This window comes from Hydra viridissima, unplaced genomic scaffold (genome assembly GCF_058129835.1).
Source record: "Hydra viridissima isolate aposymbiotic clone 2 unplaced genomic scaffold, HvirCarnegie_v1 scaffold_12, whole genome shotgun sequence".
In the NCBI taxonomy this organism is placed as follows: Eukaryota; Metazoa; Cnidaria; class Hydrozoa; order Anthoathecata; family Hydridae; genus Hydra; species Hydra viridissima.
Genome location: NW_028324311.1, coordinates 2,521,564 through 2,547,661, shown reverse-complemented (window position 1 = coordinate 2,547,661; position 26,098 = coordinate 2,521,564). Strand labels below are relative to the sequence as shown.

Sequence of the window (26,098 nt, the reverse complement as noted above, 5' to 3'; positions counted from 1 at the left end):
CAACATAAAGCTTTGCAGTATCCAAAGTATACTGTCTGAACTTTTCTACATCAATCTTGTTGCCACTGGAAATTACTTCTAGGATAATTTTCATTCTGGAAATTAAACGGAAGTTTACTCCAGTGATATCTGCAGATGTTTCCGGGTCGTTGAAGAATCTCCTGCTTGTGTTGCCGTTATTGGTATTCCCAAATCCAACCTTAGGTATGTCGACAAGAATGCCCATTTTGCTCTTGAATTCATCTTGGATTTTCTTTTTCCTATCTGAGAAGAGTCTCTTCTCATCTTCATTCAGCCTTTTCTGCCATTTTTTTACAGGCAATTTATATGATAGGTGAAGGAGACTTTCAAAACACCGTATTCTAGCATGCAGAATGGATAGTCCAAATTTGTAGCTGCTTTGATTGTCAACTCATGCTCTGTCCAAATCATTAAATTGTCTTGATGTTGCTCCACAAATATAACATCGCATGGTCGATTTAGTGGTGGTTGCTGCGTTACAGACTTTTCTGTCAATCATAGTTAACTTCATCACATGTTCTACTGCTATGTCTTGAAGTTGAGTTGGTTTCAAGCCTGCAATTTTGTTTTCCATGTAAGCAATTTCTTCAGCTATTACATCAGCAGTTTCTTTTATGAACCTAATTCGAATTTGCCTGCAAAACCTTGGAGACGATGGTGTAGGGTTTTGCCAGATAACCTTTTTATTTACTCCACAAGTTAGCTGTAATGGAACCATTGAGCATTGAAATATACTGGCATCAGAATTAGAGTCATCCTCAAACTTTTGATTAAACTGTGTCTGCTGGGAGCCATCACAACCCCATTTCGTAGATAATTTCATGTTTACGCCCACTTTCCGTTAGAGTCTTGATAACTTCTTCTAAATACAACACCAATCTTTCGGCAGTATGGTTTAACAGACTTTGTAAGTCTACTTCAGCTAAACTTTCTGTGACTGTGAACGAATCAGGATCAGAATAGCATGTTTTTTTTTCTTCGACCAAAATACTGTAGCAGGGCCATTGCTTCTTGTCACTTGTACGTACGATTTCATATTGAGATTTTGTTAGGCCTGCGTCAGAAAATATTTAAAGAGCCTCTAACGGTGTCAATGATTTTTTTGTAGGTTCAAGACTGCTGCGATAGGCTTTTTTATACTTTACCGCTCGTTTGGGAGATGTTTTAAGATCTTTGAGGACGGTTGCAGCACTTCTTTTGCCACTTGTTGTCAAACAAGTTTCAGCTGCAAAAACAGTAGCTTCTGGTTCCACATCTTTCCTGAGCTGTTCTGTTTTTCTCCTCTTTGAACGTTCACTAGAATCGACAAAACTTTTTCTTGGTCGTCCTGCTGATGATGGAGTGGATGGGACACCCGGTATTTGGAAACTCCCTTGCAGCGAAGGGCCATGCTTCTTAATAAATATTTCATGAGTTCTGGATGAAGACGACCACATTTTTCTAAAAATAGCTTTCAACCTCGACATTTGACGCTAGTATACTGTTTTTAGTTCTTCGGTATATTGATTTCTTGATAACAAATTTTGATTAGCTAAGTCCATTTTTTGATTGAAATTTGGAGCCTCCTGCTGCTGAATACTGTTGTAGAAATCCAATTGAGAGATTGTTTGCATTCCTGATGACCCATCTAGAAAAAAAAATAAGTTGAAAAATTCATCTTGGACCTTGATGTGCTTAGAACATGATTAAAATTTAGATGGCATCAACAGGCAGTTGAAATTAAGATTTTTAAATAGCTAGTGGTATAAACTCATAGAAAAACGAAAAAAACTAAGAGGGTTTCAATGCGCACTACAACTTTTTCACTTTTAAAGTCAAAATTTACTTTAAAATTCGTTAAATAAATGCTAAGTTTCATGGTACATAACTTTTGTGGTAATTAATATTTCAAAACGGTAGTAAGAGTAAATAATGTACATACCTGTCATAGATTCATCCATGATATAACACTGTAAAACTTCTGTTGTAAACACTTGTACACAGCTTCAATAAACACCACTAAAATCGCTCGTAAATAAAATGAACCACGCAGATATAGATCGGATATTTAACTAGACTGTGTAATTCCAATTACTACTTTTATAACCAAACCATTAACTGCTCATTAAGCGACCATTATCGAGAGATAATAAGTGTAGGTAATTAAGTGGGTACGGCCACTTTTAATAATTCCAATTTTGGCCAGCTAAAATCGTCAAATACTCCTACGTGCGTCGTAAGAACCCCAGCCAACATTGACAAACGGGTACCGTATGGTTTTTAACTGGGCTTACGGGAACGGGATTTAGAAGGGTTTGTGTTCTGGTTTCCAGACGGATCCCGTACGGTTGAAAAATTAAGCAAAAATAGTAATATGGGCCGCATGTGGTGATTATAAAGGCTAAGAAAACTGGGATTTTTACGGGTTTCCCATTAGGGACCCATCTAGTGCAAATAATTTGCGGAAAAATCTATACAATCAGACCATTATCGCCATTTGCAATTTACCTTTTGCAAAAAAAGTTTTTACAATATAACGTATAAATTAAAGTTATAATCGTTTTCTCGTCTTATGTTTTTTATGAAACTCTATATAAAAAGTTGTTATAAGTATTTTTATTTTTTTTATATAAACTTTTCTCTTTTTCTTTCTTTAGTAAAAAGTTGAAAATTTTACAAAGTATTACATGGAATTTGAACAATAAATACTTTAAAGAATTCATTAATATTTACGTTTATGAAAAGTAACGCCACAAGGAAATGCATATAATATTATAAAGTTGACGTGGGGTTTTCATTATTGTCTTACTTCCTTGTGGCATATATTCTTAGAATCATGAATGGTTTTTGAAGACCTTTGAACGTTTTTTTTGTAAAATCAAAAGTGCAATTTAGTAATATTTTATTTCTATATAAAGGAGATTGCAGAGAATGAATTTTTTCTATTTTTGTTTACATTTTGTAGCAGAGTAACTTAGTGTGTAATTTCTGCACTGTGTTACTGAGTAAGATGTTGTATGCAGTTGTTGCATTCGATGAAGAAAACAATACAGATTACGTACCACTAATTTGGTTAGTGAATGTTATGAGTGAAAATGTGTTATTAATAATAGAAATAGAAAATCTACAGATTTTTATTGGCCTCGCTGGACAAGTATGAAAAAAATAGACTTAGCTAAATCAATGTCAAGAACCTGATGTTGGATGGCTTAGGTTTTCAGGAAGAATTTTGTCAACTGCAGGAAGTTTATATAATATTCTCAAAGATAGTAAAGTAATAATTTTGATAATTTTTTATAAATTTATTTAAGCATTTAATCATAATTATTGAAATTTGAAAATGATATTTTGATACATCAATAATTATCATCAATATTTGATACATCAACAAGTACTTTTTAAAATTTAGACACAGAATCTGAAGCAAAAGAAAAATGCAGAAATGCAGAAGATACCACAAATGTTGATGAAGTATATAAAAACCAAAAAAATAGGTATATAAAGTTACATAATTTTAATTTAACATACAAAAGATATTTTTGTTACTGGCTTAAAACTTGTACATTTATGAATTATTAAAATTTCAAAAAAAAACAGGCCGTGGATAAGTGCCGAAAGTCGGCACTCTAACGAAATTTGCTTATAGTGCCGGAAGCCCGTTTATTGGTTGAAAAAGTCACGTGTCAAAACAAATTTCGATTTCATATATTTTAAATTCCAATCATTGGGAAAATATTTGAACTATATATTTGAAAAATTTCATTTCATTCATACTTAAAAGATGTCAACTAGTTTTGCATGCAAAGATACATTCTTATCATTTGAAGATTTAAAATCAGTTATTAAGAAATATGAAGATTCTCATTTTGTGCAGTTGTGGGTTCGTGACGCCAAAACAATTGAAGCTGCTAGAAAAACCATTCCAAGAAAAGCTGCTACAATAGCTCCACAGATACAGATGTATATATTCATCCACCATCTTCTGATGCTTTAAAACTTAAGAAGAATGGGCTTTCTTATAAGTTCTATAATAAACATGTTCAAAATCGGTTATTTTTTCATGAAATAAATATGCTATCCTTTGATGAAATAAGGCATTTAAATTAGAACATTGTTTATTTGCTATGCATAAATAAGTTATCAATTAATTTTTTTAAACCTTTATTTATAATAAATTCTTCATTAATAATAACAAAGTTATAAAATAAAAAAAGTACTAACAAAGTTTGACGTTTTCCATTGCCTTTATTTGTAAATTTCCTTCCACCATGTATACAACAATACTTTATATAGTAATACTTTATCTGTGGAGCTATTATAGCAGGTTTTCTTGGAATGGTTTTTCTAGCAGCTTCAATTGTTTTGGCGTCACGAACCCACAACTGCACAAAATGAGAATCTTCATTTTTCTTAATAACTGATTTTAAATCTTCAAATGATAAAAATGTATCTTTGCATGCAAAATTAGTTGACATCTTTTGAGTATGAATGAAATGAAATTTTTCAAATATACAAAGGTAGAATTCCCTTAAAAACACATACCCCTTAAACACAACACGTATAAACTTCCAGCTCTGGGTTCCACTAATGTCAATGAGATTATTAAACAATGATTGAATCAGTATCTCTAAACATCCTAGATGACAAATTAATTAAAAATTTATCTCTTTTACAATTTTAAAATCCTCAAAAAGAGAATTCAAATCACACTTTTAGTGTTAAAAATGGTTCAGTTTATGCATTATGACCTCCTACTGTTTAATAATTTAATTTTAAGTTTGCAATTATCATATTTCTAGATAATGTTAGACTTGTTCTAATCCACTAATGCAATATTTACTAATTTAAAAACTCTTAAAGATGTTTACTTTGTATTTTTTTTGAAGTGCTATGGGTGTAGTATATAAGGGGTCACTAGTTTTAAAATAGGAAATCAAACTTTTAATGCAACAACAATGTATATTTTGAATAATAGAAAATATGAAAAATGATAAGAAAAGTATAGATTTAATACAGTTTAATAAAAAAAAAGTATAGATTTAAGTACAGCTTTAATAACAGCAATAAATATTTTTTGAATAACATAAAATGACAAAAAAATTATGAATACCATAAGATATTCTGAAAAAGAGACATGCAATAAACAAACGTTTCATCTAAAAAAACATCTCTGAGTCATTAAGATTTAAAATATTTGAATCAGAACCAAAATAGAGTGTTTTTTTTAAAGAATCAGAGGATGATGCTGCTAATAAAGGAAGAATCATTGTTAGCTTTTTGTTATCAATGCGACAAGTCATTTTAGTACATAGAGATTTAAGAATGGAATGACATTGCGAACACTCTTTTAAAGATTTTGCAAGACATTCTTCTACACAAGAGCATTGCAGTTTACAACGATAAAACAGTTCTTTTTCTTAGAGCTTGTGTTTCTTTTTCTCCTCTGAATCACGATTTTTTTTCTGTTTTTTCCCCTTCAAGAGAAATCGCTTTTAAAAGCACATCTTGAGCTTCCATAGATCCATGCACATTAGTGACCCTTGTTGTTTTTGTTTGATTAACCTCCTTGAGTTTAACCCGGTTTACTGAAAGTAAACCAGGCACTTCTGCTAAATTGAGGCTTTTCTCATATGATTCCTCAATGATTGATTGTGACATTTCATACATTGATTTCCAATATTCGGCTGAACCATACCTTCCTTTTGTTTGGGCAACTTTGGATTGTGATCTTCGAGTTGTTGCCAAGGGTCCATCTTTTGAGGTTACACTTCTTGTTTTCTTAGGAGTAGAAGATTGTAGAGAAACATCATCAGTTTTTTCAATAAGGAGAGCTGCTTGTTCAAACTTATCCTGTTGCATATCATCAACATTAAGACCATTCTTACTTATACCAACTCTCTTAGCAGCTGCTACAATATTGGGAGCGGATGCCCAATTGTTCCACATTATTCCTAGGATATTCATGAACCTTTCTCAATTTATTGTCTGGAAAGAGGAAAAAAGCTCATCTTTCATGTTATTATAATATTGATGGATCTGTTGATTTGGTGCTTGGTCTAGTAGCTGTGTGACTCCAGTAGTATCAGGCGGAGACACAAATAAATTGATTTGCTTTTCACGCAAAAATGAGGAAATTTAAAGTCAAACCTCAACAAATGACCATCTGATAGAAGCACAACTGGTCTGGTTTTTTATTTTCTGTGCACTAATCTACTGCCTTTGATATTTGATTTTCTTTAGCTCTTATGTCCTTTCTGTAAACAATTGCTTCAGCTCGAGTTTCTTGCTTTGTTTTTGTTCTACTTCTATTTCTACCAGCAGAAATCTTAAAATTAAACTGCGGTTTTCCCATACTATTATTTTATTTAAACACTAAAAATAAAGAATATACATACTTGATTAGAGATTATGAGCACAAAATGAACAGAAAGGTACCAGTTATAGCCATTTTACCATTTTTTAGTTAAAGAAGATCAGTATAAATATTCTCTCCATTCCTGGCTATTCTAAGTAAGCTTGTGGAAGCATATTTTACCTAATATAATGTAGTATTTAAGGGGGAAATTGTGTAGTTTTTAAAGGACTTTACTAGCTAAAATGCTATTTTTGTTAGACTTAGTTAGCAAGCCTCCTTATATATCATACTACGCTGATTTCTGATATAATAAGAAAAAAATTTAGAACTTTCAGAAATTTTTCATCCATATAAATACAATTATGTTCCTTGTAGTTTTTAAGGGGAATCTTTGAAAAAATCAGAAAATTCACTCTGCTTATTCTCACAAAATATAGCAAAATAAGGATAACGACTTCCAGGGCAGAAAAGCCCTAAAATAGGTATTTTCAAATCACAATAAAAAAAGTTCAAATAGTTGACATGTAATGGATGTACTCCATTTTGAAAATTTACGTAGTTTTTAAGGGAATTCTTCCTGTATTTCAAATATTTTCCCAATGCATTGGAATTTAAAATATATGAAATCGAAATTTATTTTGACACGTGACTTTTTCAACCAATAAACGGGCTTCTGGCACTATAAGCTAATTTCGTTAGAGAGCCGACTTTCGGCACTCTATCCACGGCCTAAACATAATTAATAAATACGGTTCGCTGAAGCGTTAAACCATAAAGAAAGGGAAATGACGTCTTTAGATCAGAGCTTTTAATATACGACAGTATTAGTAAAAAACTTTTATTTTTCTCAATTCCATATTTTTAGTTAAGAAAATGGGTTTGTAAATAAAAAAAAAGTATTAAGTAGAAAGTTATGATAAATAATAAAAACAACAAAACATGGATTAACATGAACTTTACCTTGGATATCTTCTATATTCAGTTCCCCAGGCACTCCACCTTGTTCATGTTGAGGTTATATAGGATTCTGTGACAATTGTTACTAATAATCTTGGTCGATAGTTGAGTTCTTCTAAACTATACTGGTTCCAAACGAATGTTTTTATCTTTGTTTCAATTGCAGGAGTGATCTTTTGAATTTTAGATGACTTTTTACCGAACTGCGTGAGACAAACAGCACACGTTTTATGTAAACATTCCGCCATTGTATATGCAAGTCATTAATTTCGAGGGTTTTCAACCGAGTTTTCACCTAATTTTATCAAGGTTAAAAATAATGATTTTTGAGCAAAATTTTTTTAACTTTATCCAAACCTTCAGAAGTTTTGAATGTTATAAATGGTGTACACTAATGTAAACCTAACTACCGGAAAAAAAAAATCTGACCTGGAAATCAACTCAACCTGGCGGTTACTCGAATTCTACTTCTGAAATGTTGATCCGAAGTATCCCTGCCATGGACCACGTATTAGAGTTATCGTATTATCAACAGTTTTGTTTTTACTTTAAATTCTAAAATTTAGTTAATTTTTATCGAATCGTTTTTTTGTTTTTGAGAAGAAATGAATTATATGTTAGAAGACTTCTTTACTCTTAAAAATTAAATATTACGCACAAATTAAACACCTCGATAACATAACTAATGACTAGGTAACGTAACTAGTCCTTCGATAACGCAGGATAACTGTGATTTTACTTGCATGTAGTTAAAAGTATTAAGTACAAGTACATGATGAAAATGTTGAAAATGCGAAAGTTTATAAAAACGGATACCAGTGGTGTTTCCCTTTCAATTACAGTTAAGATGTATGTAAATATTAACCACCAGTGTTCAAATATTCTTAATATTTTGATTATCTCTTCAAAAAATAATATTGCCACCGTGGCGGAGATGCGAGTTAATCATATAAAAAGTCAACAGAATAATTTATAACGGAATATTTCATGACTACTAGGGATTGCCGATTCTGGCTCATCAACCATAAGCGAACCATTATTTTTTTATTCCGTGCATGAAACCAGCACACCATATATCATGTTACATTTAATTATTTTTTTCTTGATACCGTGACGTAATGAAAAAGTAAAATTTTTTTATAATTAAATTTTTCGCGTCATTTCAAATTTTTTTCGTTTTATGTTATCACAACATAAAGTTTTTTTTCTTGCCGTGAATTTACTTAAGTCATTTCAATTTTTTTCTCTATGTGTCTGTGCATAATGCGCATAATTCATACGGGTTCAAAGAACCTGATTTACGCGTGCGCCTGTTTCTTTAATCACCGTAAGAAAGTTGATTTGCTTAAATGGATCTTGCTTTTCTGATACCGAATTCAGCATCTTCTATTTGTTCGTCGAACATACTTTTGCACATTTCTTTTTCTTTCCAATCTAGTTTTGTGGAATGATGTTTTCTAATTCTATCTTTAGTTTCTTTAGTGAGGAAGACAAAAATTTCCATTCCATTACATTCTTTGCAAAGCATTTCAATTGAATAAGTTTCTTGATTTTTTATAGCGAATATTCCCATTTTTTATATAAAAAGAAGAAATTCTTTTATCATTTTACAAAATATTTTTCATGTGTGCGCTGAAGGGCTGAGTCTAAGCGTAGTAATAGATCTGACAAAGAAGTAGATAAAAGCTTCCGGATTGGCCCACTTGCGCGTCACTAGAGTTGAATGTGGCTACTAGCCATCTTCCGGAGCCAACGCTGGGCATGGAGTCTGCTTCTCGATAATTTCTGTAGAAGGAGATGGTGGTGGTAGAGCCAATGGAAGCGGTGGATTGATACAGCAATTCTGACGACTTGTTGTTGAATGAGGTTATGTTTGACCCGTTCCACGAGACAAGTAAAAATCTTCTAGATCAGACGAGGAAAGATGCATTTACTATCACCATCATACCCGAGGAAGTAACTGTAGTTGTTTGAGTTATAAGGTGTCCATAGACTGAGTACAGTTCCATTTCCTGGAGGTAAATTGCCGTCATACAATCTAACTCTGGATTCCCACCAGTTTCTAGGTGAACCAATGATGTGTGCTCTAATTTATTTAAGAAAAACTCCATTTCCACTTCCGTTGGAGTTGAGTAGAACGTATTCATTTCCGTAAGTGGTGCTTAAATATCTGAAGTTTTTTGTAGCGGCGTCATGCCAGTTGACAGGCTCTGCCAAGTTGATTATTTTGTGAGAGTTGAATCAAGGTCTGAAGAGATAGTGCTATTTCCATCCGTTCTAATATATAGTTCAATGGAAAGAGAGCTTGAAGTAGGTTCATAAAATATTTTCCCATTTCTGATCAACCGAGTTTGTCAATCATTTTTTATATGCATACGAATTTTTTTTACCAAAGTCACATCCTTCATCCAGCTTTTTCAAGATGTAGAGACACAAGTGGCCGCAGAAAGAAGTGTCACCAAACTGAATTTTTTCGCTATTGTAGTAAACTGGACTTTTCAAGTAGTTTACGAGCTGTACTTTTCATCCCCGTCTTTATACCAACAGAACCAATGAAACCACTTGTGTTTAAATCACTTGTATTAACTATTCCGCATTCTTTTTTCCTTGCCTTTGTTGTGAGCTCATCTCTGACAAAAGCGCCTTTAAAGTTTTTTATTTTTAGTTTTTTTGCTGCATCGATCTTCCTTCTACATTGATAAGTTTGTCACTCATTTTGTTTGGTTTTTAAAATATTACACATTTCTTTGAACTTATTTAGTTTTTTGCGAACATAATCTATCAGAAGAGGGTCATCTTTAAAGAAAAAGCTTTCACTGTTCAGTCCCTCCAAACAATTTCTACAATAATATGTTTTGGTCTGAGTGTTGGATGATTGCAAGAATATGAGTCGACTTAAACTTTTGATCAAGCAATAATGAGACGTCTCCTCGTTTGAAATGAGTAGCTAGTCGATTCGATGCTTTCGATCACAATATTTGAATTTTCTCAAAGGGTAGATGGATTTATTTTCATATCCAAATGCATTGACACTTATATCTTCATTATTTTTCTCAATCTTTTTAATTTGTTGTTATGAAACCGGAAATTCTATCCCATCCCAATTCAACTCTTTTGACTTTTCAATCAGATCTTCATCAATCTTCATCAATTCTCTCTTGATTTTTAGGTCTCATGTTCAAAGCCCTTGTCACACACCATTTAAAGCATTCATTGTCTTTGTTGATTATGTTGATGATTGCCTTTTTGCTCGATAGAAAAGTGTTTTTAGGTATTTAAGACCTTGCACTAATGGGATTGTAATCAATCATGTTTATATCCATCTTCACGATGGAAGAAACTCTGCAATTCGATCCCATCTTGTTGTACTTTGTCATGTTTTCGATGATTGTTTCCTTCACTATGTCATAAAACTTTTCCAAATCAGTCGACTCTAAAACAATTCCAGAGTTGGATGAAAAAGGGACAATTCGAGTTGTGACTTCACCAGTTGAATTACTAGTGCATTCCATCTTACATGTCAGAATAATATACAGTTTTTTATTACTATTTTCTCTTAGTATTTTTATTGGTCCATTTTTAGCCAAATTTAAGAATATAGAAACGTCTTGATGATTTCCTTTGACTTCATGTGAAAATTGTTTTGTGACATGATCCACAGCATGTCTTACCAATTTAAATTCAATCGAGTTTTTGTACTCTGTTTTGATTACGAGCGATTTAAGATCATGTATTTTTTTGTTGATCTACTAGCCTGCCTCTTCTACTTTTCTCTTCACCACCTCTGGGACATAGCAATTTATCCAATTAACAACATCGTTATATCTGTTGACGACGAAAGAAGAAACACTTCTTGTAGCATTAGCCAACCTTGAAAATAATCCATGAGTAGTAGGTGCTAAAAAAGACGATGAAGCTGATGATGGAACAGGCTCGTTAATAATATATCTTGCAGGTCTTGGAGCAGGAACTGGTCTTTGAACAATCGGTCTTGTTGCAGGAACCAGTCTTTGAACAATTGGTCTTGGAGCAGGAACCGGTCTTTGAACAATCGGTCTTGAAGCAGAAACCGGTCATGGAGCAGCCCATGAAAGTATACTCCTTCAAAATGATGTATTGTTTAATGCTCAAACAAGATCATCCTTACACATCTTGTAGTAATATTTTATTTTTCGCCCTTTTGCGATTTGTTGCAACTCTTTTACATTTTCGTTTTCCATTTTTTTATAACTTCAGATTTTTTTTATAACGCAAGGTTTTTATTTATGTCATTTCAATTTTTAACCTTTTCTTGTTAATAAATCTATTCACGTGTTTTTGCCGGTTTATAAATGTCTCCTGAAATTTTAAAAAAAACGTAGTCTGATTTAAGTAAGCCAAGCCCAGTTGGCATATTTAGTTGTAAATGCGCATTAGAAACTCGTTTAATTACGTATCGTTGTGGTATATATGTTAGCCATTTTATCATGTCGAACGCGCATCAAAAATAGATATCAGATGCATATAAAGACAGGTATACAATACAACGCCTACTGAGTATCAAACTCGCATTTAAAATAGTATAAAACACGATAACCAGAGAATATTCAAAACAATTGAAGACCACACTGGAAAAACGATAAAGCTACATTTTTTTATTGTTTTGAGTAAATTAGATTTTAAAGTTCAAAAAACCATAGCTCACATTTTTTAAGCTAAATATCTGTGTAATTTGATTGGTTTTCTAGTTATATAGTCAATTATTATATAGTTAAACTGCACCCGAATATAAGTAGTAAGCAACCCGTAATACGGGCTATGAGATGATAAATCATTAATAACAATAAAAACACAATAACTTGATATAATATCTAAAAAATTAAATACACATTTTAATAATAAATATTTTAACTTTGACTCCCTATCAGCAACGTCATTGCTTATAGTTAACGACATAAAGACCGCATTAACATCAGTTGAGTTCTTTTTAAAATCTGTCACAACACAGGTACCAGAAAAGGAAAGTCAAGTAAAGCCTGCAAATACCTAAAAAAAAAAATGAAAAAAAATTACTATTTTTAATTACAAAAGTACTGTTTGCGTTTTATTGTTAGTAAAATTAGAATAATAATAATAACAGAAAATATATATTCTGTGTCTACATAATAATTTAAAAATATTATAAAAGACTAGACAGCACAATGTAGTAACACTGGCAAATAACACCACAACTTAATATAATATTTTTTAACTTAAATACTTGGACTAAAAAGATTTTATTTATTACAATATTTGAACAATCAAGGGACAATTATAGTTAAACAATTTGAGCAACTATATCATAAAATAGCAAGCAACTCGTAAAATATTTCTTATAAATGGTCATTATCATTTGTGGTAGTAAGAAATATGTAAGAGCTCAGTAATTACATAAGTTTTATTAAATCTCCCTCTCATCTAAGAGAGAGAGGGAGAGAAAGAAAGTGTTTCCAAAGCAGCATGTTAACAAAAGTAAAAAAACACAGAATAAATAGTAGTAACTGGTTTTTTTATGTTACCAGTAAACAAAATTATTTTTACCTTGATTAAAAGCTAATTTCCAGCATTTCTTAATTAAGCTCCAGCTTCTCTGTAACTGTTGACTAATCATTAATAGAGTAAATATCACATCATACTAAATTTACAAAATTAAAACCATGTTTCAACAATAAGCTAACTAAACAAGAGATGTTAAAAGGAAGACAAACTAAAAAAAAAAAAAAAAAAGGAACATAATTATGATAGAAATTATAACAAAAATTAAATTATTTAAATTTAAAAGTGTTAATTGTTACTATAAATAGTTAAAGTCATACTTTGCTTTGTTCTAAAGTGTTTAAAGTAAAATCAAATTAACAGACATTAACACTGCTTGACACTGAATTCTGTCAAGTAAGTTTTCTGCTCACCAAGCAGCATTTCTTACATTTCAACAACGATTAATTTCATCCTGCCTAGATCTATTTTTTTTCGTTTGACAACTATTTTCAAATTGCCTATTAGCATTTACATTAATAACTTTGTTGAGCCTAATACTATCTATTTCAATTTCACTATTATCATTAAACATATCACCAGTAATCTTACTATTGTTACAACTGAATAAATGAACGTAAAAGAATCTTACAAACTGTGATCTTTTCTAATCAAAGACTTTATTTAAACTTATGATTTATTAAAATCCATATCTTTTTATATATTTATATACATAACTTGTTTATCAAAAATATTAAACAATATTTATTTACATCAAATATTTTTAATTTAACAAAGAATCTAGACTGCAATGCACAATGGAAAAATATCATCATTTTTTATTCAACTACTTTCAAAAGGAATTTTTTTATTTTTTCTATTCTGTTATTTTTTCTAAGAAAGAATATTTATATAGATACTGAGAAATATAAAATATACTGAAATATAGGCAGATTTATGTTTATAAACTTTCATGTCAACAGATTACAGTCAGTTTTCCATGTTAAATACATAAAATACATATATATCTAATATAATATACATCAAATATAAAATAAATCCAATATAAAATAAAACAAAATAGTAAACTTACTCAAATCAGTATCAGTTTTACTGTGTGAAGTAACAAAAAACACTTCAATTCATTACAATTGCTCTAAAAAATAACTTTCAGCTCTTTCCAAGTGCACTAAAAAATAAAACAAAACTTGCTTCGCTATGTTGCCTAGTTTATAAGAATATGAAAACAGATAAGTAAAAAACCAAGAACAAACAAAGAGTTATTTATTAAAAATACTATATTTAAACAAATTAAATTAAACAAAGAATAAAGCCAATTCTCCCTAAAGGCTAAAAAAAAAAAAAAATTTCAGCTCAAATTTGCTTGCAGACCTTGCTTGTAAAACCATGTGAATAAGAAACACATTTAGAAAAGCCTAGAAACTACTTAAAAATGACCTATGCAACATTGAAGTTTAAACGTTGACTAGACTAATTATAAGATGTTTTTAAAAAGTTCATAAAAATTTACATATATTTGTTCTTTTATACCATATAAATCCATCATATGATAAATCTGAAATGAAATATGTAATGGATAAGTGGATAAGTAAATACAAAGAAAAACATCATATGTGAATCGAAAATCAATATATCTAATAGAGATAAGATGTCATGATAAGAGAGTAGTAGTTGTTAAATATTGTTATTTCATGTTAGGTTTTAGAAAACTATTCATGTCGGTTTGTCATGGTTCTAAAACTTAAAACTGAGATATAAACAAAATATGCATACGCCAAAAATGATTTTTCTTGAGTACCTTTTAGTAAATGATTAAAAGCAGTGAGTTTCAATAATAAAACCACTTATAATTTTCAACAATAGACACCAACAAAAAGGTAAGCCAAATGTAACAACATTAGTAACAAATATAACTTTACGCAAAAACTTGATCAACACGTTTACCAAGTCACACTTTGAAAACATGTAAACAACATAATATAAACATATATACTAACTATAAAACACAATATATTTAATTAACTTTATATAACATATATAAACACCTCATATAATATTTATATACACAGTTGATACATTTTATACAATTTTAAAAACACATTTATAAGACAATTATATAACACATATTACCACACATATATTTATTATAACTTTTTAACTTTGAACATAGTATAAACATATATGCAAACTATCAACATATATAACTTAATAATAACATGAAAAAATCTAAAAAGATTCATATATATATATATATATATATATATATATATATATATATATATATATATATATATATATATATATATATATATTCATATATAAAGACATAAATCTCGTAATAAAATATCAAACTATAATCATATTTAATTTGAATAAAAAACTTATTGAATAAAGAACAAAAAACAGATAGAAGAGCTGTAATCCTTATAACAAAATTTAATGTTTAGTAACAATAAAATGTCAGTGTTGGCTCGAAATTTTAACTTATTTTTCTAAATTTTCTTAAACAGAACAAAAAAATATCTATATATTATCTATATGTGATAAAAATTAGTAAATAATGCACTGACAATCAGTAAAAACTGTATTGGAGATATGTGATACTGCTTTAGCAGAATGATATCTCTGCATATAACTTTTTATGCATTCCTGACGATTCCTTATCATTCAAGACAAGCTTTTTACTAAATTTCTCAATAGAAACTTTTTTAATTTAAATTTTGCTTTCGATATTTCTGTTTAAGCATGCGCTGTAATGCAAAAATTTTTGTTTAACCGATTATATGTTGATATTTGATCAAAATCGGGTACGATCCCAATCGGCATATCTGGTATTGTAAATACTCGGAGTATTGATCACGTATAACATACAGCTGTTGATACCAGAAAAATACGCATTTAATTTTAAGTTTCGAACTTTTCTTGTTAATGCGGCCTTTATGTCGTTAACTATAAGCAATGACGTTGCTGATAGGGAATCAAAGTTAAAATATTTATTATTAAAATGTGTATTTAATTTTTTAGATATTATATCAAGTTATTGTGTTTTTATTGTTATTAATGATTTATCATCTCATAGCCCGTATTACGGGTTGCTTACTACTTATATTCGGGTGCAGTTTAACTATATAATAATTGACTATATAACTAGAAAACCAATCAAATTACACAGATATTTAGCTTAAAAAATGTGAGCTATGGTTTTTTGAACTTTAAAATCTAATTTACTCAAAACAATAAAAAAATGTAGCTTTATCGTTTTTCCAGTGTGGTCTTCAATTGTTTTGAATATTCTCTGGTTATCGTGTTTTATACTATTTTAAATGCGAGTTTGATACTCAGTAGGCGTTGTATTGTATACCTGTCTTTATATGCATCTGATATCTATTTTTGATGCGCGTTCGACATGATAAAATGGCTAACATATATACCACAACGATACGTAATTAAACGAGTTTCTAATGCGCATTTACAACTAAATATGCCAACTGGGCTTGGCTTACTTAAATCAGACTACGTTTTTTTTAAAATTTCAGGAGACATTTATAAACCGGCAAAAACACGTGAATAGATTTATTAACAAGAAAAGGTTAAAAATTGAAATGACATAAATAAAAACCTTGCGTTATAAAAAAAATCTGAAGTTATAAAAAAATGGAAAACGAAAATGTAAAAGAGTTGCAACAAATCGCAAAAGGGCGAAAAATAAAATATTACTACAAGATGTGTAAGGATGATCTTGTTTGAGCATTAAACAATACATCATTTTGAAGGAGTATACTTTCATGGGCTGCTCCATGACCGGTTTCTGCTTCAAGACCGATTGTTCAAAGACCGGTTCCTGCTCCAAGACCAATTGTTCAAAGACTGGTTCCTGCAACAAGACCGATTGTTCAAAGACCAGTTCCTGCTCCAAGACCTGCAAGATATATTATTAACGAGCCTGTTCCATCATCAGCTTCATCGTCTTTTTTAGCACCTACTACTCATGGATTATTTTCAAGGTTGGCTAATGCTACAAGAAGTGTTTCTTCTTTCGTCGTCAACAGATATAACGATGTTGTTAATTGGATAAATTGCTATGTCCCAGAGGTGGTGAAGAGAAAAGTAGAAGAGGCAGGCTAGTAGATCAACAAAAAAATACATGATCTTAAATCGCTCGTAATCAAAACAGAGTACAAAAACTCGATTGAATTTAAATTGGTAAGACATGCTGTGGATCATGTCACAAAACAATTTTCACATGAAGTCAAAGGAAATCATCAAGACGTTTCTATATTCTTAAATTTGGCTAAAAATGGACCAATAAAAATACTAAGAGAAAATAGTAATAAAAAACTGTATATTATTCTGACATGTAAGATGGAATGCACTAGTAATTCAACTGGTGAAGTCACAACTCGAATTGTCCCTTTTTCATCCAACTCTGGAATTGTTTTAGAGTCGACTGATTTGGAAAAGTTTTATGACATAGTGAAGGAAACAATCATCGAAAACATGACAAAGTACAACAAGATGGGATCGAATTGCAGAGTTTCTTCCATCGTGAAGATGGATATAAACATGATTGATTACAATCCCATTAGTGCAAGGTCTTAAATACCTAAAAACACTTTTCTATCGAGCAAAAAGGCAATCATCAACATAATCAACAAAGACAATGAATGCTTTAAATGGTGTGTGACAAGGGCTTTGAACATGAGACCTAAAAATCAAGAGAGAATTGATGAAGATTGATGAAGATCTGATTGAAAAGTCAAAAGAGTTGAATTGGGATGGGATAGAATTTCCGGTTTCATAACAACAAATTAAAAAGATTGAGAAAAATAATGAAGATATAAGTGTCAATGCATTTGGATATGAAAATAAATCCATCTACCCTTTGAGAAAATTCAAATATTGTGATCGAAAGCATCGAATCGACTAGCTACTCATTTCAAACGAGGAGACGTCTCATTATTGCTTGATCAAAAGTTTAAGTCGACTCATATTCTTGCAATCATCCAACACTCAGACCAAAACATATTATTGTAGAAATTGTTTGGAGGGACTGAACAGTGAAAGCTTTTTCTTTAAAGATGACCCTCTTCTGATAGATTATGTTCGCAAAAAACTAAATAAGTTCAAAGAAATGTGTAATATTTTAAAAACCAAACAAAATGAGTGACAAACTTATCAATGTAGAAGGAAGATCGATGCAGCAAAAAAACTAAAAATAAAAAACTTTAAAGGCGCTTTTGTCAGAGATGAGCTCACAACAAAGGCAAGGAAAAAAGAATGCGGAATAGTTAATACAAGTGATTTAAACACAAGTGGTTTCATTGGTTCTGTTGGTATAAAGACGGGGATGAAAAGTACAGCTCGTAAACTACTTGAAAAGTCCAGTTTACTACAATAGCGAAAAAATTCAGTTTGGTGACACTTCTTTCTGCGGCCACTTGTGTCTCTACATCTTGAAAAAGCTGGATGAAGGATGTGACTTTGGTAAAAAAAATTCGTATGCATATAAAAAATGATTGACAAACTCGGTTGATCAGAAATGGGAAAATATTTTATGAACCTACTTCAAGCTCTCTTTCCATTGAACTATATATTAGAACGGATGGAAATAGCACTATCTCTTCAGACCTTGATTCAACTCTCACAAAATAATCAACTTGGCAGAGCCTGTCAACTGGCATGACGCCGCTACAAAAAACTTCAGATATTTAAGCACCACTTACGGAAATGAATACGTTCTACTCAACTCCAACGGAAGTGGAAATGGAGTTTTTCTTAAATAAATTAGAGCACACATCATTGGTTCACCTAGAAACTGGTGGGAATCCAGAGTTAGATTGTATGACGGCAATTTACCTCCAGGAAATGGAACTGTACTCAGTCTATGGACACCTTATAACTCAAACAACTACAGTTACTTCCTCGGGTATGATGGTGATAGTAAATGCATCTTTCCTCGTCTGATCTAGAAGATTTTTACTTGTCTCGTGGAACGGGTCAAACATAACCTCATTCAACAACAAGTCGTCAGAATTGCTGTATCAATCCACCGCTTCCATTGGCTCTACCACCACCATCTCCTTCTACAGAAATTATCGAGAAGCAGACTCCATGCCCAGCGTTGGCTCCGGAAGATGGCTAGTAGCCACATTCAACTCTAGTGACGCGCAAGTGGGCCAATCCGGAAGCTTTTATCTACTTCTTTGTCAGATCTATTACTACGCTTAGACTCAGCCCTTCAGCGCACACATGAAAAATATTTTGTAAAATGATAAAAGAATTTCTTCTTTTTATATAAAAAATGGGAATATTCGCTATAAAAAATCAAGAAACTTATTCAATTGAAATGCTTTGCAAAGAATGTAATGGAATGGAAATTTTTGTCTTCCTCACTAAAGAAACTAAAGATAGAATTAGAAAACATCATTCCACAAAACTAGATTGGAAAGAAAAAGAAATGTGCAAAAGTATGTTCGACGAACAAATAGAAGATGCTGAATTCGGTATCAGAAAAGCAAGATCCATTTAAGCAAATCAACTTTCTTACGGTGATTAAAGAAACAGGCGCACGCGTAAATCAGGTTCTTTGAACCCGTATGAATTATGCGCATTATGCACAGACACATAGAGAAAAAAATTGAAATGACTTAAGTAAATTCACGGCAAGAAAAAAAACTTTATGTTGTGATAACATAAAACGAAAAAAATTTGAAATGACGCGAAAAATTTAATTATAAAAAAATTTTACTTTTTCATTACGTCACGGTATCAAGAAAAAAATAATTAAATGTAACATGATATATGGTGTGCTGGTTTCATGCACGGAATAAAAAAATAATGGTTCGCTTATGGTTGATGAGCCAGAATCGGCAATCCCTAGTAGTCATGAAATATTCCGTTATAAATTATTCTGTTGACTTTTTATATGATTAACTCGCATCTCCGCCACGGTGGCAATATTATTTTTTGAAGAGATAATCAAAATATTAAGAATATTTGAACACTGGTGGTTAATATTTACATACATCTTAACTGTAATTGAAAGGGAAACACCACTGGTATCCGTTTTTATAAACTTTCGCATTTTCAACATTTTCATCATGTACTTGTACTTAATACTTTTAACTACATGCAAGTAAAATCACAGTTATCCTGCGTTATCGAAGGACTAGTTACGTTACCTAGTCATTAGTTATGTTATCGAGGTGTTTAATTTGTGCGTAATATTTAATTTTTAAGAGTAAAGAAGTCTTCTAACATATAATTCATTTCTTCTCAAAAACAAAAAAACGATTCGATAAAAATTAACTAAATTTTAGAATTTAAAGTAAAAACAAAACTGTTGATAATACGATAACTCTAATACGTGGTCCATGGCAGGGATACTTCGGATCAACATTTCAGAAGTAGAATTCGAGTAACCGCCAGGTTGAGTTGATTTCCAGGTCAGATTTTTTTTTTCCGGTAGTTAGGTTTACATTAGTGTACACCATTTATAACATTCAAAACTTCTGAAGGTTTGGATAAAGTTAAAAAAATTTTGCTCAAAAATCATTATTTTTAACCTTGATAAAATTAGGTGAAAACTCGGTTGAAAACCCTCGAAATTAATGACTTGCATATACAATGGCGGAATGTTTACATAAAACGTGTGCTGTTTGTCTCACGCAGTTCGGTAAAAAGTCATCTAAAATTCAAAAGATCACTCCTGCAATTGAAACAAAGATAAAAACATTCGTTTGGAACCAGTATAGTTTAGAAGAACTCAACTATCGACCAAGATTATTAGTAACAATTGTCACAGAATCCTATATAACCTCAACATGAACAAGGTGGAGTGCCTGGGGAACTGAATATAGAAGATATCCAAGGTAAAGTTCATGTTAATCCATGTGTTGCTGTTTTTATTATTTATCATAACTTTCTACTTAATACTTTTTTTTTATTTACAAGCACATTTTCTTAACTAAAAATATGGAATTGAGAAAAATAAAAATTTTTTAATAATACATGTGCTATTAAAAAATTTATAACACATGTATTATTACTTAAATTTACATATACTTGTAAAGAACCTAATGTATACATAAGTTTTAATTTTACATGGGAAAAAGTTTAATAATAAAAAAAAAAAAATGAGACTTACATTAGATAAATAGACTAAAAGAACATATAGGATACTAAAATAATATAGGGTTCGGACTGTCTGCGCAGATCTGCGCTTACAGTGTAATTTGTCTGCGTAGACGTCTGCGCAGACGTCGGCGCCGACAAAATTTACTGCTCTGCAGACGATTTTTTGAAATCAACAAAAAAAAGTTTTAAACTTAAAAAATGTTTTAAGTAATATTTTAACTTTATTATAAATTTGGTGATTAGTAACAATAGGAGTTTTCAAAGATTCTTACAGTAATAAAAAAATATAATGCTGGCGCCTATTCGGTGATTTCTTGACATTCAATTTCATTGAAAATTGCACCTTCTTCAAGAATGTAATCAGTCTTGTCATTCGTGTCCATCAGCACGATATTGGTATACAAGAATACCAGCTTTTCAAGTCTCTCATTCGTAAGACGATTTCTTAGTCGCGAGTGAATAAATCGAAAGGTAGACCAAGCTCTTTCTGCTGTAGCCGATGAGCAGATCATTTCGTTAATAGGCTTAGCAATTTCGTAAAGAGCAGGATAATTATCGCGACCGATAATGTTCCAATAACTTCGCGCGTTCATCTTGAATATTGTTTCCTTTCTTCTCTCAGGCAGCGCAACCATTTCTCCTATAAAAGCAATCAATTCATCCTCAGCAGTGTCAGCAATTTCAGGTTTGATCTTTTCGGCGAATTCAACTGTTGCAGTGATAAAATCGGTTTTATCTTCATTCAAATATAAACCTTCTGCGGCATTTTTGGGCGTTTATATGAAAGCAATTCCAATACCTGGTGTAAAGAGAAAATCGAGGCGAGATTGCACTTTTTGTTGTATGTCTTTATCGTCCATATATGAATTGTACATTTGACCAAAGTAATCATACACGAGAGACAATGGAGCTTCATCACTTTCTAGCTTTCCGATCACGTGGAAGGAAATTCAATGCTTTTGACAAGCTTAGAGAGACGGTCCAAAAATGGGTTAGATTTTATCAACGCCATAACATCAGCAGATGTATTCTTTGGTTGAATTTCCTTCATTTGATAATTTTTTCTGCATCTTTGACTGTTTTTGTGGCCCCAGCTGTAGAAACTATGTCCTTCACAAGCAAGTTGACTCCATGAGCTCCGCATCCGCTAGTCGAGATGTGTGGATATTTCTCCTCGATGATCCTTCACGCTGATTTCATAACAGGAGCGTTATCGCTTATAAAACTGGTAAATTTTTGCGAGCCAATCTTCTCAATAACTTGTAAGATTGCCGCGGCAACTGCAGATGAATTTTGAATGATTCCGAATGTATTTATGGAGGTGTAAAAAAAAGGCTTCTGATCGGGCGCTTTAATACAAAAATTCACAATGTGATCGCCTCTTATGTTCGTCCAGCCGTCAGACATCAGTGTTAAGTTTGTTTCAGAATTCAAAATTTCATTTACAGAAGTAGAACATTTTGTGTATTGATTGTGAGCAGAGATCCTGATAAGGCTTTAGCATTCGGGATGACAGATGCGTACGATGGTTTGAGCGACTTAACGAAATCCTTAAAGGCCTCCGATTCGGCTAAACAAAATGATATACCCGTACGGTAAAAGAAATTAGCAAGCTTCGTGTCGATATCATTTTTGAGTTCTTCATTAATTGGTGGATGTAGACGCTGCGTCGGTGAATCAGACGTTGACGAAACTTGCTGAGAATCATTGATTAGATGTGACGATTCATAATTACGCTTTGAAAACAATCTTTTTTCCTCGACACTTGCGTTTGGACATGTTGATCTTTTATGCGCTGCAAGGCGTTCCTTCGACCATTGAACAGTTTTGTTGCATGCTAAACATGTGCCAGAACGCTTCTCTCGATCAAGATTTGTCAAATAATTCGAAATTTTGATGTTTTCCATTTTAAAAACTTTGAATGACGAAAATACACGATTTCTTGATTCTAAATCACTTTAAATTGAAGTAAGAAAAACTTACAAAAGCTTATATCGATTGATTATACGTAGCTCGAACCAAAAAGAAACAGGTAAGCAACGAAAAACTCGTAAAAAGTAGATAATTATGTAAAAATAATTTCAGACATTTGATTCAGATAATTTAAATTTTTCTTTTCCATTTAAGTGTCTGCACAGACGTCGGCGCCGACGTCTGCGCAGATAAGCGCATATTTTCGTCTGCGCAGATCTGCGCAGACACTTTTTCCGAACCCTAAAATAATATCACTTACTGACCAGCAAATTATTTTTAGATTGATAGATTACATCTTAAAAGATCACCAAGTATCAACCACATAGTAGATTAAATTGATGTTTTAAATGATTCTTCTCCTAATCATGTAAAGTCTTCCAGACTACGCTTTGCATTCTTTGGTTTTATAGATTAGAATTATCATTACTAATAATGATGATCATTATTATTGTTGTTTTATTTTTTCATACTTATATTGTTTTACAATTCCAAAAAGTTCAGTTACAAAGGAAGTTTCGCACTTTAAAATTGATTTTATTGAATGTTTTTTCAGATAAAATATTTGTGTATTTGTTTTTAAACAAAAATATTTAGTTTTTATAAAGATATTTTGTCTTTATTTTTGTTTTAAACAAAAATTTTAGCGCAAGAAGTGGCTCCTATCAGTACCGAGAGCAGAGCTGTTAACAATCTCATTGAATCAGCAGAACAGCTTGGACAATCAGCAGAACAGCTAAGTATTCAGAGCGTGTAACCTCAGGTAAGTAAATTGATTTGTTTTTTCTAATAAAAAATACATATTTAAAAAACCCAAATAATAAACTGATTTTATTAATTTCTGTTGCCAGGTATACTGAAGCAAAAGATGGAGGCTAAAAGTATTTGTAGAGGACTGAAGTTTCAGTTGGTTACTCAAGGTTCTGCTTTTAGTTCCCTGTTGCTGGGACTCCTTGTCCCCTGTTTTTGGGGCTCCAGACCAAAAAAATGACCGAATTGAGCTGAAACAGATTTTCTTCGATACTGTTATGAAGTTGGTTAAATCTCTTAAGGTTTCAAAGAATCAAAATAAGAACCAAGAATGGGAACTCAAACCTGCATTGAAGAAAATATTTTTTAAAAAAAATTTAGGCTCTCCATACCTGTATAAATAAATTTTACACTACTAAAGAAGAAGTGTTCATAAATTACTTTTTTTATATAATCTTCTTACATATAACTTACATTTGAAAGTAAATTCACCTTTCCTTACAAAACGAAAATTGTTTTAGAAAGGTAAATTACATTTAAAAGGAAGTTTTTTTTTTTTTGAACGTTTACAATTATATACGCAATTTACTTTTTCATAAAGGCTTACTTACTTGAGTAAGTAAAAAAAAAGTAAGTAAAAGTTCCATCCCTAAGATGCATTGTTTTTTCGGCGTGGGATTCAAATGCTGCCTGAATGATCTGAGAAATTAGTGTCAAATGATGGTCAGTGCTTCAAACAAAATGCTATGTATTAATATTTTAAATAAAATACTTATTTTGTCAAAAAAACGACAAGAACTTATTCAAGGTCCAAATAAGCTGTGTTGTGACCAAAACTAAAAATTGTAACTAATTAAACAAAAATAACCAATAAGAATCATAACCAATAAGAATCAACTAATTGTTAATTTTTGTCCAGAGATGAATATGGAGTGGTGCAATTTATTAATTATAATTAACAATAATATTTTTTTATTAATTAATTATAATTAACAATAATATTTTTTATTAATTAATTATAATTAACAATAATATTTTTTATTAATTAATTATAATTAACAATAATATTTCTTATTAATTAATTATAATTAACAATAATGTTTTTTATTAAGTAATTATAATTAACAATAATATTTTTTATTAAGTAATTATAACTAACAATATTAATTAAAGATCGCCTAATATGCTGTTTTGGATTATAATGGCAGGAAACAAGTATAATTTAGCTTTTCGAAAACGTATTGTTAAAGATTACAAGAAAGGAGTCAAACAAAAGGAAATCGCAACAAAATACTCCGTCAACAAGTCAATTGTATGTCGAATAATTAAACGATTTAATAAAGGTAGTCCTTTAGAAACAGAACATAAGGGCGGAAGACCACTCAAAACATGTCGTTTCACCGATCGAAGAATTATTCGTCATGTTAAAAAAAATCCTTTTTGACAGGGCTAATGATAATATTAAAAAACGGTTACCACTTTCAGGACTTATGAACTTTATGACGTTTACAACTTTCAGGACTTATGAACTTTAGAGCAGCAAAAAAACTTTTTATTTCTCAAAAGAATAGAAAAGCTTGAATTGAGTTTGCAAATTCTCAGAGACTGGACTATAAATAATTGGAATAGAGTACTCTGGAGCGATGAATCAAAGTACAATTTGAAAGGTCCTTATGGAAATTTAAAGGTATGTAGACCTAAAGGTAAACGTTTTGATCCTAAATACACAAGAGGAACAATCAAGCATGTTGTTGGAAAAAGTGCAATGGTTTGGAGTTGTTTTTCTGGTTTTAGAGGAGTTGGACCTATTTACCGAATAAATGGCATTATGGACCAGTATGTTTATCGTGATATTCTCAACGGAAAAGTGGTTCCTCATACCAATAATAATATGCCTCTTTCATTGACATTTCAACTAGACAACGATCCCAAACACACCTATAAACTCGTTACAGTATGGTTTGAAACAAATCAAATTAAAGTAATGAAATGGCCAACTCAATCACCTATTCTCAACCCGATTGAAAATTTATGCTACCAAGTTGAACTCTCCCTAAAACACAAAGGACCCTTCAAAAACGCCGATGAGTTTTATAAAGCTATTGAAAATACGTGGAATAAGATTACCCAAGAAAAAATTAATAAACTCGTAGAGTCTATGCCGAGAAGATTTTCCTCGATCCTAAAAAGTAAAGGATATGCCAATAACTATTGATATTAAAAATTTTTAGGGTAGTTGTAAAAAAGTTGGTAATGTTTTGGAGGACCATGTTTTTGCGTTAAAATACCAATACAAACCAAAATTCACGTTTATTTTTTTTCAAGTAGTCTTATTATGCTAAAATCTTTTTTCTTATATGTAACATTAACCATTTTTTTCATTTAAAGCGTAATTAAAAAATCAAAATTGCTGTA

General features: G+C 31.2%; 2 protein-coding genes, 1 long non-coding RNA gene and 1 pseudogene across 5 annotated transcripts; 1 reads left to right on the top strand and 3 right to left on the bottom strand.

Annotated features, from left to right (window-relative positions):
* Positions 1-390: 390 nt before the first annotated feature.
* LOC149880739 (uncharacterized) lies at positions 391-844 on the bottom strand. Its single transcript, XM_090069817.1, has one exon. It carries the CDS (start codon positions 842-844, stop codon positions 413-415), a length of 432 nt encoding a protein of 143 aa, XP_089925943.1. The 3' UTR covers positions 391-412.
* Positions 845-5,444: 4,600 nt separating this feature from the next.
* On the bottom strand, positions 5,445-6,685 carry LOC145189369 (uncharacterized). The gene has a single exon (XM_090069816.1). It carries the CDS (start codon positions 5,962-5,964, stop codon positions 5,449-5,451), a length of 516 nt encoding a protein of 171 aa, XP_089925942.1. The 5' UTR covers positions 5,965-6,685; the 3' UTR covers positions 5,445-5,448.
* Positions 6,686-12,170: 5,485 nt separating this feature from the next.
* Positions 12,171-15,505, bottom strand: LOC149880738 (uncharacterized). Of its 3 annotated transcripts, XR_016445763.1 has the most exons (4): positions 15,397-15,505; positions 13,899-13,994; positions 12,872-12,965; positions 12,171-12,337 (listed from the first exon to the last, which is right to left on the bottom strand). It is a non-coding gene; the product is annotated as an uncharacterized LOC149880738 (long non-coding RNA). The 3 variants fall into 3 exon arrangements; XR_016445762.1 differs by lacking the exon at positions 15,397-15,505 and having other exon boundaries at positions 12,172-12,337; positions 13,899-14,990; XR_016445764.1 differs by lacking the exon at positions 15,397-15,505 and having other exon boundaries at positions 12,172-12,337; positions 12,872-12,933; positions 13,899-14,986.
* A 4,488-nt stretch (positions 15,506-19,993) lies between these two features.
* LOC149880737 (uncharacterized) lies at positions 19,994-25,898 on the top strand (annotated as a pseudogene).
* Positions 25,899-26,098: the final 200 nt, after the last annotated feature.

Bases quoted from the DNA above. Each gene is read 5' to 3' on its own strand.
- LOC149880739 (XM_090069817.1), bottom strand. From the start codon at position 844: ATGAAATTATCTACGAAATGGGGTTGTGATGGCTCCCAGCAGACACAG.
- LOC145189369 (XM_090069816.1), bottom strand. From the start codon at position 5,964: ATGAATATCCTAGGAATAATGTGGAACAATTGGGCATCCGCTCCCAAT.